Source organism: Tamandua tetradactyla, chromosome 5 (assembly GCF_023851605.1).
Source record: "Tamandua tetradactyla isolate mTamTet1 chromosome 5, mTamTet1.pri, whole genome shotgun sequence".
Taxonomy (NCBI): domain Eukaryota; kingdom Metazoa; phylum Chordata; class Mammalia; order Pilosa; family Myrmecophagidae; genus Tamandua; species Tamandua tetradactyla.
This window is the reverse complement of record NC_135331.1, coordinates 25743976-25760861: the sequence shown is the minus strand read 5'-3', so window position 1 is coordinate 25760861 and position 16886 is coordinate 25743976. Positions and strand designations below refer to the sequence as shown.

Here is a 16886-nt window from a genome sequence, read left to right as displayed (position 1 = left end):
TTTGTATTATATATATCATATCTGATTTTCCTTCTTTCTACACTCTTTTCCATATCTCTCTCTTCTGTCTTTTTGTATCTGACTCTAGTGCTCCCTTTAGTATTTCTTGCAGAGCTGGTCTCTTGGTCACAAATTCTTTCAGTGACTTTTTGTCTGAGAATGTTTTAATTTCTCCCTCATTTTTGAAGGATAATTTTGCTGGATATAGGAGTCTTGGTTGGCAGTTTTTCTCTTTTAGTATTTTAAATATATCATCCCACTGTCTTCTAGCTTCCATGGTTTCTGCTGAGAAATCTACACAAAGTCTTATTGGGTTTCCCTTGTATGTGGTGGATTGTTTTTCTCTTGCTGCTTTCAAGATCTTCTCTTTCTCTTTGACCTCTGACATTCTAACTAGTAAGTGTCTTGGAGAACGCCTATTTGGGTCTAATCTCTTTGGGGTGCGCTGCACTTCTTGGATCTGTAATTTTAGGTCTTTCATAAGAGTTGGGAAATTTTCAGTGATAATTTCTTCCATTAGTTTTTCTCCTCCTTTTCCCTTCTCTTCTCCTTCTGGGACACCCACAACACGTATATTTGTGCGGTTCATATTGTCCTTGAGTTCCCTGATACCCTGTTCAAATTTTTCCATTCTTTTCCCTATAGTTTCTGTTTCTTTTTGGAATTCAGATGTTCCATCCTCCAAATCACTAATTCTATCTTCTGTCTCTTTAAATCTATCATTGTAGCTATCCATTATTTTTTCTATGTTTGCTACTTTATCCTTCACTTCCATAAGTTCTGCGATTTGTTTTTTCAGTTTTTCTATTTCTTCTTTATGTTCAGCCCATGTCCTCTTCATGTCCTCCCTCAATGTATCGATTTCATTTTTGAAGAGGTTTTCCATTTCTGTTCGTATATTCAGCATTAGTTGTCTCAGCTCTTGTGTCTCATTTGAGCTATTGGTTTGTTCCTTTGACTGAGCCATATTCTCAATCTTTTGAGCGTGGACAGTTATCTTCTGCTGCTGGCGTCTGGGCATTTATTCAGATTTCTCTTGGTGTTGGACCCAGCAAGGTTGTAATATTTTTCTGTGAAATCTCTGGGTTCTGTTTTTCTTATCCTGCCCAGTAGGTGGCGCTCGTGGCACATGTTTGTCTGCGGGTCCCACCAGTAAAAGGTGCTGTGGGACCTTAAACTTTGGAAAACTCTCGCCGTCCTGGGGGTTCGCTAGCCGAAGCGGCTTGAGCCGGCCCGGGGTCTGAACGCAGGGAGGGTTGCTGGTCGCCACAGCCAGGGAAAGAGCCCGTCCGAATTTCCTAGTCGGCCCTGGGCAACAAGCGTGGCGGGAGGGCGCCAGCGGCAGCAGCCCGCCCGAGAGAGTGCACGTTCCCCGGGAGTCACGGGGTCACCGTTCTCCGCGGCCTGGGGGTTTCCGATCCAATTCTCTCAGTTGGTCCGGGGGCTGCGCGTGGTGTGGGCGCCAGTCGCCTTGGTTTCAGGGGACCACCTCTCCAATTCTCCCAGCCGGCCCGGGAAGGGGGAAGGGAGTAACTCCGGCCGCTTGCCACCCCACCCGGTAAGGCCCGCGCGCCTCGGCGATCTCACCCGAGCTGCTTCTCTCAGCCAGCCAGCCGTTCCAGGATGGGGTACGCTGTCTTTTTTATCTCTGTTGTGGCTTTGGGCGCTTTCTGTATCGTTTCTACTCCCCTAGTAGGTGTCCTGGAGAAGAAACTAAGATCCGCGCGTCTTACTAAGCCGCCATCTTCCAGGAAGTGCCCAGACACAAGGTTTTCACAATCACACAGTCACATTGTGAAAGCTGTATCATTATACAATCATCCTCAAGAAACATGGCTACTGGAACACAGCTCTACATTTTCAGGCAGTTCCCTCCAGCCTCTCCATTAGATCTTGGATAATAAGGTGATATCTACTTAATGCGTAAGAATAACCTCCAGGATAACCTCTCGACTCTGTTTGGAATCTCTCAGCCATTGACACTTTGTCTCATTTCACTCTTCCCCCTTTTGGTCGAGAAGGTTTTCTCAATTCCTTGATGCTGTCTCAGCTCATTCTAGGGTTTTTCTCAATCCCTTGATGCTGAGTCTCAGCTCATTCTAGGATTTCTGTCCCACATTGCCAGGAAGGTCCACACCCCTGGGAGTCATGTCCCACATAGACGGGGAGGGCGGTGAGTTTGCTTGTTGTGTTGGCTGGAGAGAGAGGCCACATCTGAGTAACAAAAGAGGTTCTCTTGGGGGTGACTCTTAGGCCTAATTTTAAGTAGGCTTGACCTAGCCTTTGTGGGGTTAAGTTTCATATGAACAACCCCCAAGACTGGGGGCTCAGCCTATAGCTTTTGTTGTCCACACTGCTTGTGAGAATATCAAGAATTCAACCTGGGGAGGTTGAATTTTCCCCCGTTCTCACCATTCCCCGAAGGGGACTTTGCAAATACTTTTCCACTCACTGATCAAATCACTCTGGTATTCATCGGGGCATCACCTGGACAAACCAACAAAATCTCATGTCCTACCCAAGGTTCCATGTACTTATGTTGTTCAACCAACTATCTACATAAGTTATATTAGGAGATGCACTAGTCAAAATATAAATTTTGTACCAAATAAACATTTTTTGCTTTAGTCTCACACTGTTCTGGTTTGAAAGGATATTTGCCCCCTAAGAAAGCCATGTTTTAATATAAATCCCATTTCATAAAGGTAGAATCATCCCTATTCAATACTGTATATTTGAAACTGTAATGAGATCATCTCCCTGGTTGATGTGGTTTAGTCAAGAATGGTTGTTAAACTGGATTAAGGGACGACATGTCTCCACCCATTTGGGTGGGTATTGATTGGTTTACTGGAGTCCTATAAAAGAGGAAACATTTTGGAGAATGAGAGACTCAGAGAGAGCAGAGAATGCTGCAGCACCACGATGCAGAGTCCACGAGCCAGCAACCTTTGGAGTTGAAGAAGGAAAGTGCCTCCCGGGGAGCTTCATGAAATAGGAAGCCAGGAGAGAAAGCTAGCAGATGATGCTGTATTTGCCATGTGCCCTTCCAGCTGAGAGAGGAGCCCTGACCGTGTTCACCATGTGCCTTTCCAGATGAGAGAGAAACCCTGAACTTCATCGGCCTTCTTGAACCAAGGTATCTTTCCCTGGATGCCTTTGATTGGACATTACTATAGACTTGTTGTAATGGGGACATTTTCTCGGCCTTAGAACTGTAAACTAGCAACTCATTAAATCACCCCTTTTAAAAGCCATTCAGGTCTTCGGCCTTCCGGCTCCGGGGAAGAAGTAGGACTGCGCCGCGTCTCACAGGAGAAGCAGATGGACAAATTTTTTCTGAAATGGAGCTAGCTGAGTTAGCTCAGATTCGACCATTAATGTTCAATTTTCCTGAGGAGTCATCCATCAAGACTTTCTTTGAGATGCTTGAGGAAAAAGTTGCAAACTATGAAATTCTCCAGGAGTTTATGGTCTGACAGTGTGAGACATAGCTGGCCGATCATCGCCGAATTCGTGACCACTCTAGTGGAAAAACTGAAGAACCCGAACATGCCGATATCCTTTATTACCTCCATTGCGAAGGCTGACATCATCATGCTCCCCACCACAGATGCAGAAGCTCTTAAGTTTGGCATTACTAAGCTTAAGAACCAAGTGAATACGGGTAGTCTCCATATAAATGAAGGCCTTAAAAAGGCAAATACGATGATTAATGGAGCCAACTCTGGAGGAGAAGGGCCTCACTCTCACCCCAGTGAGGTCCCCATACACACCCATGATCTGCAGCCCAAGCCAGTGCCTTCCACCCTCCCGGGAGCAAGTCCCCTTCCCTGTCTGCCCGCCGTGCTGCCATTGTCCTTGGTCCTACTCCCAGTCCTCCAGGATGCTGCCACTGGTTCCTCCCTGCTCCCGGGCACTCCCCAGCTGCCATGTGCAAGCCCTACCCCCAAAGCCCTAAGCTAAATAAAGCATCAAGCAGCCAAGAAAAAAAAAAAAAAAGCCATTCAGTTTCTGGTATATTGCATTCTGGCAGCTAACAAACTAGAACACACACATAAGTTGAAATTTAAAAATATTACCATCTATTTTCAGCACCCTGCAGTAATGACATTCTTTTGTTCTTCCTCATGCAAAAACATTTTTAAAATTTGTACATTTAGTCACTATCATTATACACTCTAAGCATTCCTAGGTTATATTATCTCAATCTTTATCGTCTATCTTTCTTTGTGATTTCATTTATGCCCTCAACCCTCCTCCCTCTATCATTCTCACATTCAACTTCAGTGTTTTTACATAATTTTATTACAGTTAGGTAATATTGTGCTGTCCATTTCTGTGTTTTTATATTCAGTCCTGTTGCACAATTTGTATACCTTCAGCTCCAATTACCCAGTATCTTACTCTATTTCTATCTCCTGATGGTCTGTTACCAATGAAATATTCCAAGTTTATTCACTGTCAGTTCGTATCAGTGAGACCATATAGTATTTGTCCTTTTGTTTTTGGCTAATCACACTCAGCATAATGTCCTTAAGGTCCATCCATGTTGTTACATACTTCATGACTTTATCCTGTCTTACAGCCGCATACTATTCCATCTTATATATATGCCACAGTTTGTTGAGCCACCCATCCATTGATGGACATTTTGGCTGTTTCCATCTCTTGGTAATTGTAAATAATGCTGCTGTAAACACTGGCATGCAAATGTCTGTTTGTGTCCTTGCCCTCATGTCCTTTGAGTAGATATAGCATATAGATGGGTCCTGTTTTTTAATCCATTCTGCCAGTCTCTGTCTTTTGACTGAGGAGTTTAATCCATTAACATTCAGTGTTATTACTGCACAGGTAGTACTTCTACTATTTTGCCTTCTGAATTTTATATGTCATATCTAATTTTCCTTCTTTTTACCTTTACTCATAGTCTTCCTCTCTACACTCTTCTCCACACCTCTCTCTTCTGTCTTCGTATCTGTCTCTAATGTTCCCTTTAGTATTTCTTGCAGAGCTGGTCTCTTGGTCACAAATTCTCTCAGTGATTTTTTGTCTGAAAATGTTTTAATTTCTTCCTTACTTTTGAAGGACAATTTTGCTGGATCATATTGTTATTCATATATCTGCCTTTACGAAGTATCCATTCAAATCTTTCGTCCATTATTTTTTATCAGGTTGTTTGTCTTCTTCATTATTGAGTTGCAGGCATGCCTCATATACTCTGGATGCCAGTACTTTGCCAGATACATGAATTGAAAATATTTCCTTGAAGTCTGTAGACCACCTTTTTGTCTCTTTAATAATGTCTTTCTGAGAGCAGAATTTTTATTTTGATGACATCCAATGTATCTGTTTTATCTTTTATGATCCATGCTTTTTATAATGTCCTAAGACATCCTAGCCTAACCCTTGGTTGCAAGGATTTCTTTCTAAAGGTTTAATAGTCTTAGCTTTTCCATTTATGTCGATGATCAATTTTAATTTTTGTGTTTGGTGTGAATGAGATAAAGTCTGAGATTTTTGCCAGGTTTGAAAGTATTATGTACCCCAGAAAAGCTATGTTTTAATCCTGATCCAATCTTGTGGGAGCAGCCCTTTTTTTGAATCCTGATTCAATACTATAGGTTAAAATATTTTGATTAGATTATCTCTATGGAGCTGTGACGCACCTAATTGTGGGTGTGAACTTTTTTTAAAAAAAACGGACCCGTTTTTAATCATTTAAAAACATAGCACAACACATCACTTTTCATTTACCATCTATAATTCAGTTATAGCCAAATATTCTAAGACCAGGAGCGAGGAATTAAAATAAGACACACGAAGGTGAATGCTGGAGCTCAAAGTTCCGGCTATAAGTCACAAGCCTTCTTTTGATTAGATGGAGATGTGACTCCACCCATTCCAGGTGGGTCTTAATTAGTTTACTGGAATCCTTTAAAAGAGAAAACATTTTGGAGAAAGTGGAGCCTACAGAAATGCCGGAGCCAACAGAAACTTCAGAGCAGAGCTGTTGAGCTGTCAGAAGTGTTCTAGGCCGTTCTTGAATTAAGCTGCTTTCTCTGGATGCCTTAGTTTGGACATTCTCATAGGCTTAGAACTGTAAACTTGTAACATTAAATTTCCTTTTAAAAAGCCATTCCATTTCTGATAGGTGTATCTCATTCTGGCAGCTTCCAGACTAACACAGTTTCCTTTCCCTCTCTCCCTCTTTCCTTCCTTCTTTCTCTGTCTTATATATATTGTCATACCAGCGCCATTTGTTGAAAACAGTATCTTTTTCCCCAATGAGTTACTTTGGCATCTCTGTAAAAAAGATTAGTTGATGTATATGTGTGGGTCTGTTCTAGAGTCTCTCTATTCTATTAATCTGTATTTTTCACCTTTACAACATACCACAGGTCTATACTAAGTCTTGAAATCAGGTGGTGAAAGTCCTCCAAATTTGTTCTTTTTCAAAATTGTTTTGGCTATTCTAAATCCTTTGCATTTCCATATAAATTTTTTTTTTCCTGGCAAAGCAAATACTTTTTTTTTTTTTAAGCAGTGCTTAGGCATGTATTAGAGTAACTTACAGAGAACTGAAGCTGTCTTGCGATGGGCAATGAGATGATGTCAAGAAATTCACTCTCGGATGTCCATACTTATGGCAACAGCTCTTTGGGGGACAAAGGTGGCTGAATGTTAGAGCTTGTGTTCAAGTTTTGGGAAAATATCTGAGTCTGTGCCCTTTTCTCAAGACAAGATGAGCTTGGACAGCACGGTTCAAGGTGAAAGCAACCAAAGCTCAGCATGCTTCCAGGAAGTTTCAGGGACAGATAGATGCCAGAGAGAGTGGAGGTGGGCAGGGGTGAGTCAGTCTTTGGTCAGACAGGACAGGCTATATCATGCTGTGCTTCCCTCGCTTCTTCTTATTGTCCATAATTATGTTACTGATTCTAAAACTTTCTTGTTTCCTGATTAAACGTGGAAAGCTTTATCTTTCCTTCTATACACTTGCATTGGATCCTTCCCATAGGGTTTGCTGGTAGTGCTCTTTTAAATACAAATATTAATCTTAGAACAGTTTTAGACTTTCAGAAAAGTTACAAAGACACTGCAGAATGTTCTAGAACACCCTTCATCCAGCGCCACCTATTGTCATTAACCTATATTACTATTATTTTAGTTTTCTTGGCTGCTCAAGCAAATACCATACAATAGGCCAACTGAATTCCCTTTATGGGAATTTACATGGTTTTGAGGCTGGGAAAAAAATCTAGATCAAAGTGTTATCAAGGCAATGCTTTCTTCCCAAAAACTGGCGTTCTGGGCTGGCTTCCTGCGATGCTTAGTCCTGGGCTCCTCTGTCAAATCACCGTGCACAGGGCGGCCTCTCCTGGCCCCTCTCTCCTTTTCCAGGTCCCGTGGACTCTCAGCTTCCTATGGCTTTTTATTTTTTAGTTTCCATATATATATATATTTTTTTCTTTGCATGAGCAGGCGAGAGAACTCTGCACTGCGCCACCATTGCCCACCCTACTTTCCATATATTTTATCACTTTTTGCAGTACCAACATTTTTTCTGCTACAAACTTAACTGGATGCACTTCTTAAGAGTAAGAATAGTTATCACACTTTTAAAACGATCAGCCAGCCGAGAATAGCATCAAATAGGACGATAGAGTTGCTACGTTTCTTGCGCTTTCATCTAAACATGTACCTGTCCCAAAGACATGATAATAGGCAATTTTGCTCCATGACTTGTTGTCCAGGTGGAATGTGCATTATTGGGGATGAATATTAGCATTTGGAAATTCAGGTGGGTGCAAACACTGGTCATCTACGCTAAGGAGATTCAGAGAGTTTATGTATGTATGCCAGAGGGGGGGACCGTCCAGCAGGGTGCCTCCGGTGGGTGGGGTGTGGTGGCCGAGGGAGCAGGGCCAGACTCTCACATTTTAGGATGCGGATCTGCAGACACAGCCCCTGTGACTTATGAGGGTGGACTGGCCCTGGGGATCGTGGGGGTGACAGGTTGGGCTCAGGTCACCAGTGCCACCTGTATCAAGTGATTTGGGGGTGCCGGGAAGTCTGTCTGTTCCGGGTGTTTCCTCGGTTCCCACAGCCTAAAATCTCGGCCTCGGAGTGTGCAGAGTTGGATGGGGAGCCGAGTTGGAGGGCAAGGGGTTGTGGTGGCGGTGGAGGAGGGGTACAGAGCCCGGACCTCTCAGCATGGGGAGGGACCGGGTGCTGCCTGGGTGGGGAGGCCTCCTGGGCCCTTCGGGTTGCTCTGGGCGCGGTCTCTTTGGATTCCTTCCCTCACCCCCTCTGGCCTGCTGGGACCGCTCCTGCCACCCACCCTTTGCCAGCCTCCTCATTGGCCCGGCCCCTGGTTAGCTCTGCACTCACCGTGTGTGGGAAGGGCTTTGGCCAGCCATCGGCACTGCTCATTTGTCTCACCCTGCTTGTTTCTGAGGCCAGGGGCTTGGTGGTCTGAGCCCAGCAGCTGTGTGTGTGTGTGTGGGGGGGTGGCGAGGGTCCACCCTGAGATGCAGCACAGCTTGGGAGAGGAAGGCAGACATCAGGGAAAGACTCCCCGCCCCCTGCCCCTGCCCCTGGCTCCCTCCTGGGCCCCCCACCTGGGCAGATGTCCCGACTCAGAGCTGGTTAGAAAGAGGCAAGGGCAATGCAGACCTGGCCAGGCTGAAGCTGTTATGCACCACAGAAAAAGCCACGGCCTTTTCCCAAGCCGTTTTTTTTTAATTTACTGATAAAACAACATACAAGCACATACATTCTTTTTTTTTTTTTTTTTTTATTAATTAAAAAAAGAATTAACAAAACAATTAGAAATCATTCCAATCTACATGTACAATCAGTAATTCTTAATAACATCACATAGTTGCATATTCATCATTTCTTAGTACATTTGCATCGATTTAGAAAAAGAAATAAAAAGACAACAGAATAAGAATTAATAATAGAAAGAAAAAAAAACAAAAAAAACAAAAACAAAAAACCTATACCTCACATGCAGCTTCATTAAGCACATACATTCTTAACATACAAACATTGCATACATGGTGTACAATCAGTGGCTCACAGTATCACCAAATAGTTGATGTTCATCACCATGGTCATTTTTTAGAAAAATTTACATCACTCCAGAAAAAGATATAAAAAGGAAAAAGAAAAACTCACACATACCATACCCCTCACCCCTTCCTCTCATTGACCACTAGTATTTCAATCTACCCAATATATATATATATATATTTTTAATTTTAACATTTGTTCCCTATTATTTATTTTTATTCCATATGTTTTACTTATCTGTCCATAAGGTAGATCAAAGGAGCATCAGACACAAGGTTTTCACAACCACACAATCACATTGCAAAAGCTCTATCATTATACAATCATCTTCAAGAAACATGGCTACTGGAACACAGCTCTACATTTTCAGGTAACTCCCCCCAGCCTCTCTATTACATCTTGAATAACAAGGTGATATCTACTTAATGCATAAGAATAACCTCCAGGATAACTTCTGGCTCTGTTTGGAATTTCTCAGCCATTGACACTTTATTTTGTCTCATTTCTCTCTTCCCCCTTTTCTCAGTCCCTTGATGCTGAGTCCCAGCTCATTCTACGATTTCTGTACCACATTGCCAGGAAGGTCCACACCCCTTGGAGTCATGTCCCACGTAGACAGGGGGAGGGCGGTGAGTTTGCTTGTTGTGTTGGCTGGAGAGAGAGGCCACATCTGAGCAACAAAAGAGGTTCTCTTGGGGGTGACTCTTAGGCCTAATTTTAAGTAGGCTTAGTCTATCCTTTGCAGGGATAAGTTTCATATAAATAAACTCCAAGACTGAGGGCTCGACCTATTGATTTGATTGTCCCCACTGCTTGTGGGAGCATCAGGAATTCTCCTAATGGGGAAGTTGAATTTCCCCCCTTTCTTGCCATTCCCCCAAGGGGACTTTGCAAATACTGTTCAAATCACTCTGGGTTCGAGTCCAATCTTGTAGGGCCAGATCTGTTGTTTAGGGTGGGAAACTTTGAATTATTATTATTATTTCCATGGAGATGTAGCACACCCAATTGTGGGTATGGCCTTTTGATTAGCTGGAGATGTGGCTTCACCCATTCAAGGTGAGTCTTGATTATTCATTTATTAGGGTCCATTAAAAGAGGAAACATTTTGGAGAAACCTCAAATACAGACACTTATGAGAACAGTTACTTCAGAGCCAACAGAGCTAACAGGAGACCCAGACATTTGAAGATGCTTGGAGTGCCGACAGAGAGAGCAGATGCCTAGACATGGACATATGAAGATGCAGAGCCCAGCAGACGTCGCCATATGTCTTCCCATGGGATGCTAACAAGCCAGAACCCAGAGTTGTGTCCTGGAGGAGCTAAGTGGGGGCCCACAGACACTTAGGAAACTACTGGCACCAGAAGCTGGAAGCAATGGAACTAGGAACAAGGACCAGCAAATGCTGGCCACATGCCTTCCCAGATCACCCTTCCTTGAGTCAAGGTTATCTTTTTCTGGATGCCTTAGTTAGGACATTTTTATGGCCTTAGACATACTGTAATCTTATAACTAAAACAAATTCCCATTTAAAAAGCCATTCTGGCAGCTTTAGCAAACCAATACAAGACCTCCTGAAGGTAGATGGGCAGGTGGCCAGGAGGCACCCTTTCTCTCCTGGGTGGGCCCTGATGCCGCCCTTCCTACCTGGCCCTTACCTGTGTCTAGGGGTTGCCCAGCTCCCAGAGGGCTGTCACTGAGTCTCTCTTATTTGTTCACATTCAGTGCCACCTGGTCCTTGCGACTGCCCCGGAGGCCCCCACGTGGGGGAGCTGGGCTGACCCAGCACTCTCCAAGGCTGCAGCAGCTGGAGGAGGTGGAGGAGGATTGGGGAGGCTCATGGCCCACCCCCAGCCCTGGCTCCACTCTGAGGGTAGCAGGATCTCGAGGGGTACCCAGGCACCAGCCCAGGGCCCGGGCCGGCTTTTTGCCCGCCCAGCCCTGGGTTTGGGAAGGCTTTGTGGACAATGGGGTGGGTGCCTGAGTGCAGGTGGCTGGGGAGCCTGTTTCTGGAAGGCGAGTTGGGATTTTTATTCTGTGAGAGTGGCATGCCAGACCCTCTTCACCACTCTTCCGATGTGGTGACCAGAGTCCCTGAGCCCCTAGAAGCGGCTGCCCTTGTGCCCCAAAAGACAGTCCTTGCCTCCTTCCGTGCTTCTGGAGGTGACTGTTCTTGTCCCCAGCAGGGAATAGGCAGCCAGTGATGCAAAGCCTGCCTGAGGGCCTGCCGCTGGGTGTTCTGCACCCAGCCAGCGTCTCCGGACACCATGGGAAGGTCTCTCCCTGCCCCCCCACCCAGCAGCCTTCACCCACGGGCAGCACCCAGGAAGTAAGTCCTCTGGACCATCCAGGAGGAACACCGGGGCTGCAAAATGACAGAAACCCAAACACACAGGGGGTTGAGCAGAGAGGGGGTTGAGCAGAGAAGGGCTTGCTCTTCTCATCTAACCAGAAGCCAGCACAGCCGGCCCAGCTATAGTGGCATCCGGACACACCTGGCCCCTTCGAGGTCCCCAACCCCATCCTGTCCAGCTCACAGGTGCCCCGGGGCCACTACATCTCCAGGGAAGGGGCAGGGTGGCGCCTCCATCAGCAAAGCAGATGCTGCCCCATGAACCCTCCATTTATGTCAGTGGCCACAGCCTGTCCCATGGCTACAACTGCTAGCCAGGGACTCTGGTGGTGTATCTGTCCTGTCACTTACCACCTAACAGTTCATTATGAGCCCCCCTATGGATGCCGGGTGTCTGTCTGTCTGTCTTTTCTCTTGCCCCCATAACAAGTGACCACAAATTTAGCAACTTAAAACAACACACATTTATCATCTCCGTTTGCGGAGGTCAGAAGTTTCAGGTCTCAGATGGGCCAGGTAGGTGCAGAGCGTCCCGGGGAAGGAAGGAATCTGCTCCCCAGTTTTCTTCAGGCTCTTGGCAGAATTCAGTTCCTTGCAATTGCAAGACTGAGTTCCCCGGCCACCCCACCCCCCCATCTTCAAAGCCAGTGGCTGTATACAGCAAGTTCTTCTATGGCTTTGAGTCTCTCTGTCTCTGGATGGGGAAAAGTCTCTGCTTTTAAAGACGTGTGGGATTTTAGATTGGGGTCCCTCCAGATATTCCAGGATTAATCTCGTTGTTTCAAGGTCCATCACCTTAATCACATCTGCAAAGTCCCTTTTGCCTTGTAACATGTGCACAGGTTTTGGGGACCAGTGTCTAGACTCCTTTAGGGGTCATTCTGTGTACCCCTGAGGTCACAGGCCAGGAGGCTAGCATACAGTCGTGGTACCCCAGCCACCCTGGAGCCTTCTGCCTAGACCTGAACCATTAACCACAAACAGAAATATCATCAATGATGCTGTGGGAAAGGCCCTGAAGGACGTGACTGAGCCAGGGGCTCTGGGTGCTTCCCTAGGGAAGTGGCAGCTACATTGAGGTCTGGAGGACTAGCCAGTCAGAAGAGGAAAAATGTGGCAAAGATCATCCAGGGTGATCGATCATCAGCTCGAGCCAGAAGCCAGGAGTAGGTCACTGAAGGGGGGTGTGCCCAGATTCAGAGAGCAGGGAAGGGAGGCTCAGGCCTGGGGGGCGGGAGGAGGCTGGCAGGGAAGCAGGGTATGGCAACAGTGCTACCACTGCCTGGCCGTTCACACCTCACAACACCCCTGTTTTTTGCAAGGTGGACACAACTGTCACCCCTTAATTACAGATAGGGAAACCAAGGCTCAGAGAGGTTAGTCAAATGTCTGAGCTTGTAAGAGCTGGGCCTGGGAATCGTAGCAGCTGCTGAGATGCCCTTCTAGAAAGACGGTGCTGACTGACCTGTGGATACAGGTCGAAGGAGGGTACATAACAAGACTCCCCTATGCTACAAAAGCAACCTGAAAACCCTGGGGGCTTGCCTGTGTGGGCATCGCAGCCTGCAGACTCCAACTTGCCACCCACTTTGGCAAAGCAGCTACTCGGTCTAGAAACTTCCACTAGCTAGCAGGTGGCAGAGGTGCGGGAGTGGGAAGAACTGATGGTTGGTTAAGAGGACAGGGACATTTCACTGGCAGACGATCAGGTTTAGGAGGGAAAGTCGTCGTGCATTAGGGCTGGGACACATGGAGCTGGCTGCTGAGCCTGGTGGACTGCCCTGGTCTGGAGACAAAACCGAGAGGGCCATGGGTGCCTCCGGGGAAACGGGCTGGGGGCACAGCTAAGACTGCACGACTGGGAGAGCAAAGAGACCTGGCTGAGGGCTCAGCCTAGAGGGACCCAACAGCTCCAATTCAGGCCACATGCATAAAAATGATCTGGGTCAGATTGGACCTGGGACCTCCCACCTGGAGGCTGGGCTGGTGCTGCGACACGCCCATCTGCGCCTGCCATCGTAACCGGAAGGCACCTGCCAGAGCCCAAGGACCATTCTTCCTGGAGCTCTCAGAAGGCCGGGTCATACGCAACGTGCCCCTCCAAGACTTGAGAGAGAGGCCAGTCCCACCCAGGGCAGTGTCCACTCGGGGGCCTTCCCTGAGTGTGCAGGCGCCGCCCTGGGTGCTGCCTCGCCCTCCTGCTGTGTCATAGCTAGCTTTCCTTCATTCATTCTCTGCCTCACTTCCAGGCCGGGCACTGCTGGGTGGGGAGACAAGGCTTCCCAACTGAAGACTTTTCAGTGATGACTCAGGGACCGGGGCTGGGGGCGGGGGAAGAGCCGCGGGGGAGCCCACGCGATCCGGGCGCTGGGCCGTCCCCAGCGCTTCCTGCCCCCCCCCCGAGGACATCCCGGTACCCTCACACCACCGGGAAGGTCAGGGCTGCGGCCCTAGAGGGCCACTCCCCACCTCACGCTCGCACGACCGGAGCACCTGGGATCGGGACGCGGAGCCCGGCGCGCGTAGCGGGCTGAGCGCGGGCCTCGACCCTGCGGCCGTGCGCACCGGAAGGGCAGGGGGCCACCACCAGTCTCCAGGACACGCGCCCTACGGCACGGGGGGGGGCGGTGTGACGTCACGGGGCGGAGCTTCGGCCTCCGTGGGCCTCGCGACAGACGGGGCCGTCACGGGGTGAGGGGCGGAATCGCAGCTGGGCTTCGCGGTGGGCTGGACACCCGCTGGCGGTGACGTCACGGGGCGGTGCGTTGCCGCGGCCTCGCTGAGCGAGCGGGTCAGCCATTGGGCCTCGCAGGACGCGGGACCGCCCTCGGCCGTGACGTCACGGGGCGGAGCCTATCCGGAGGCGGCGCAGGACGGTGGTCACGTAGTTCAGGTTCCCGGGCAGCAGCCGCAGCGCGTGTGGCCTCAGTGAGTCTGTCAGTTCGTCCGTCCGCCCGCCTACCCGCTCGCCATCATGCCCATGTTCGTCGTGAACACCAACGTGCCCCGCGGCTCCGTCCCGGATGGGCTCCTCTCCGAGCTCACCCAGCAGTTGGCGCAGGCCACGGGCAAGCCGGCCCAGGTCGGCGGGGATGGGGTGCGGTGGGGTGCGGGGCGGGGCGTGAGGCTCGGGGGCTGGGGGGTTGCGGTGCGCTCTGGGCGGCGAGGGGGGAGCGGTGCACTCCGGGCCGGCGACGGGGGCGGGGGTGTCCTCGCGCGAGGGCTGACGCCCCTCCCCGCCCCGCAGTACATCGCTGTGCACGTGGTACCGGACCAGCTCATGGCCTTCGGCGGGTCCAGCGAGCCGTGTGCGCTTTGCAGCTTGCACAGCATCGGCAAGATCGGCGGCGAGCAGAACCGCGCCTACAGCAAGCTGCTCTGCAGACTCCTGGCCGAGCGCCTGCACCTCAGCCCCGGCAGGTGCGGAGCGCCCGGGGCTGGGGGGCTGGGGAGGTGAGGGGGTGGGGGGAGCGCGGCCCGCGACGCCTGGGTGGTTGGGTCCCGCCGGGGTCCCCCGGCTGAGCCTGCCCCGCCCCGCGCCCGCGTTCTTCCTGCAGGATCTACATCAACTACTACGACATGAGCGCGGCCAACGTGGGCTGGAACGGCTCCACCTTCGCCTGAGCGCCGGGCCGCCTCCCACCGTGGCCCCCAGCCCCCCACCCCTACCCCCGGTGGGGAGAAATAAACGGTTCAGAGACCACGGCGGCCTCGGGCGTCCTTGGCTTGGGGAGGGATCGCCGCGGGGGGACCCCCTTGGGACGCGGAATGTGGCGCCGAGGCCGGGGCGGGATGGAGTTCCCCCCAGGAGGCCGCGGGGCCGGGTCGGAGCCTGGGCCGGCCAGCCCGAGCCCTCTGCGTCCCCGGAGGCCGTTACCTCCTTGGCGTCCGGCCCTGGGTCACAGCCTTGGGACTGAGGGCGGGAACCGCCAGGGTCACCACGTAGGGTGCCGTGGGTGGGGCGGGGCCGGCCTGGGAGTGGGGGAAGGGGGAAGTGCCAATCTGATTAGCCTGGAGGTGAGGATCTGGGGGTGGGCTACACTCCCCCATCCCACCCCACCCCCGTCTTCCGGCTGGGGAGGGAAAGCCCCCTTGGTCACACTCATTGGTTGGCCTGGCATCTCGGATTCTTGATGGGGAATGTCCCTTTGTTCCTGCCGGGAGGTTGGGGGCGGTCCCCAGGTGTGTTGGTGGGTGGAAATGTGCAGGATGCAGAGTTCCTTGGTTATGCCCAGTCGCCCACCCCTGCCGGTCCCCCAGGCCCCCACCACCTCATGTGGCAAGGCCCTCTCCCCACTTACCCAGGGCAAGGAAGTTCCTGGTTCCTCAAGCCAGATCAGATGCAGGGGTTGGGGAGGGGAAGGGGATACTTTGAACAAACACCACCACCTGGACAAGCGATGGGGGCGGGGTACCTCTACAGCAGGCCATGTTGCTCCCCTCTCCCAGCACCACAAGAAATTGGCCAGCCCTGGGGCCACTAAAGTGATGTGTTAACCCCCACACACACTTCCTGCACCACCGAGCCAGCTGGGAAAAGTCTTTTAAGGCAGCTTGAACTGGGGTGGTGTGCAGCCTGGTCTCTGGACAACCCCCCACCCCAGCTATGCATAGTCCGTTGAGACCCCTAGCTTTTGTCCAGTCCCTGTCCAAGTGAGCACATCCTAGATGGAAGGCAAATTTGAAAACTTCCATGGGCATTTACATGAATCTACTTTTGGAAACAGGCCCTGGGGAAAGCATGGTGGCCGGGCAGATCCTTAGTCTAGAGCCTGTTATTTCTGTTAAGAGTGGAGGTGAGGAGAGCCTGGGGTGGGCACTTGTGCCTTCCCTCCAGCATAGCCCCCCATCATCCTTGCTTCCGGGCTCCATTGGGCAGGGACCTGGGGACGGCCCCTGCACAAGTTAGTTGTCAAGCCAAGGACATGTTGGCTTCCCTGGACCCAAACCTTGCCTCTCTCTTCCGTGGCAGCTGAGGGGGGCCTGCTGTGCTCACCTCAGCCGCTTGGCCACTCGAGTGGTCCCGTGGGGGGCTGCCCGCCCTGGCCAGCTTGCGAATCCGTCTCCCCCCCCCCCCCCAGGTTCACAGGGAGCCCCGTCCTTAGGGGCTACCCCCGTCCTTAGGGGCTACCCCCCTCCGGCCGCCCACTTGCCCAGCCACACCCATTCACCTTGGGCAGCCACAATTCCCTTCTAGGAAAGCAGTGGACAGCGGGAAGAAGTGACTACCCTGCCCTGCAAATGTCCCCGCTGCAACGTGTTCCCAGGGCCCACGCGGTTTTCAGGGGCTTTGGGGAGAGGGACCCTGGCTCGGCCACACGGTTGTCCCCTCTGCTCCTGGGGGGAGCCTCCCGTGCTGAGATGGCCCCTCCCCCAGTCCCAACACAATCTCTTTTCCCTCTGGGCCCCATGCCCTCTTCTATGTGACAAAAGAGCAGGGGCCTCAAGTCCA

At 50.4% G+C, this 16886-nt stretch overlaps 1 protein-coding gene across 1 annotated transcript; it reads left to right on the top strand.

Annotated features, from left to right (window-relative positions):
• Positions 1-14271: 14271 nt before the first annotated feature.
• Positions 14272-15137, top strand: MIF (macrophage migration inhibitory factor). Its single transcript, XM_077160210.1, has 3 exons — positions 14272-14516; positions 14682-14854; positions 14992-15137. The coding sequence occupies exons 1-3, from the start codon at positions 14409-14411 to the stop codon at positions 15056-15058; spliced, it is 348 nt and encodes a 115-aa protein (XP_077016325.1). The 5' UTR covers positions 14272-14408; the 3' UTR covers positions 15059-15137.
• Positions 15138-16886: the final 1749 nt, after the last annotated feature.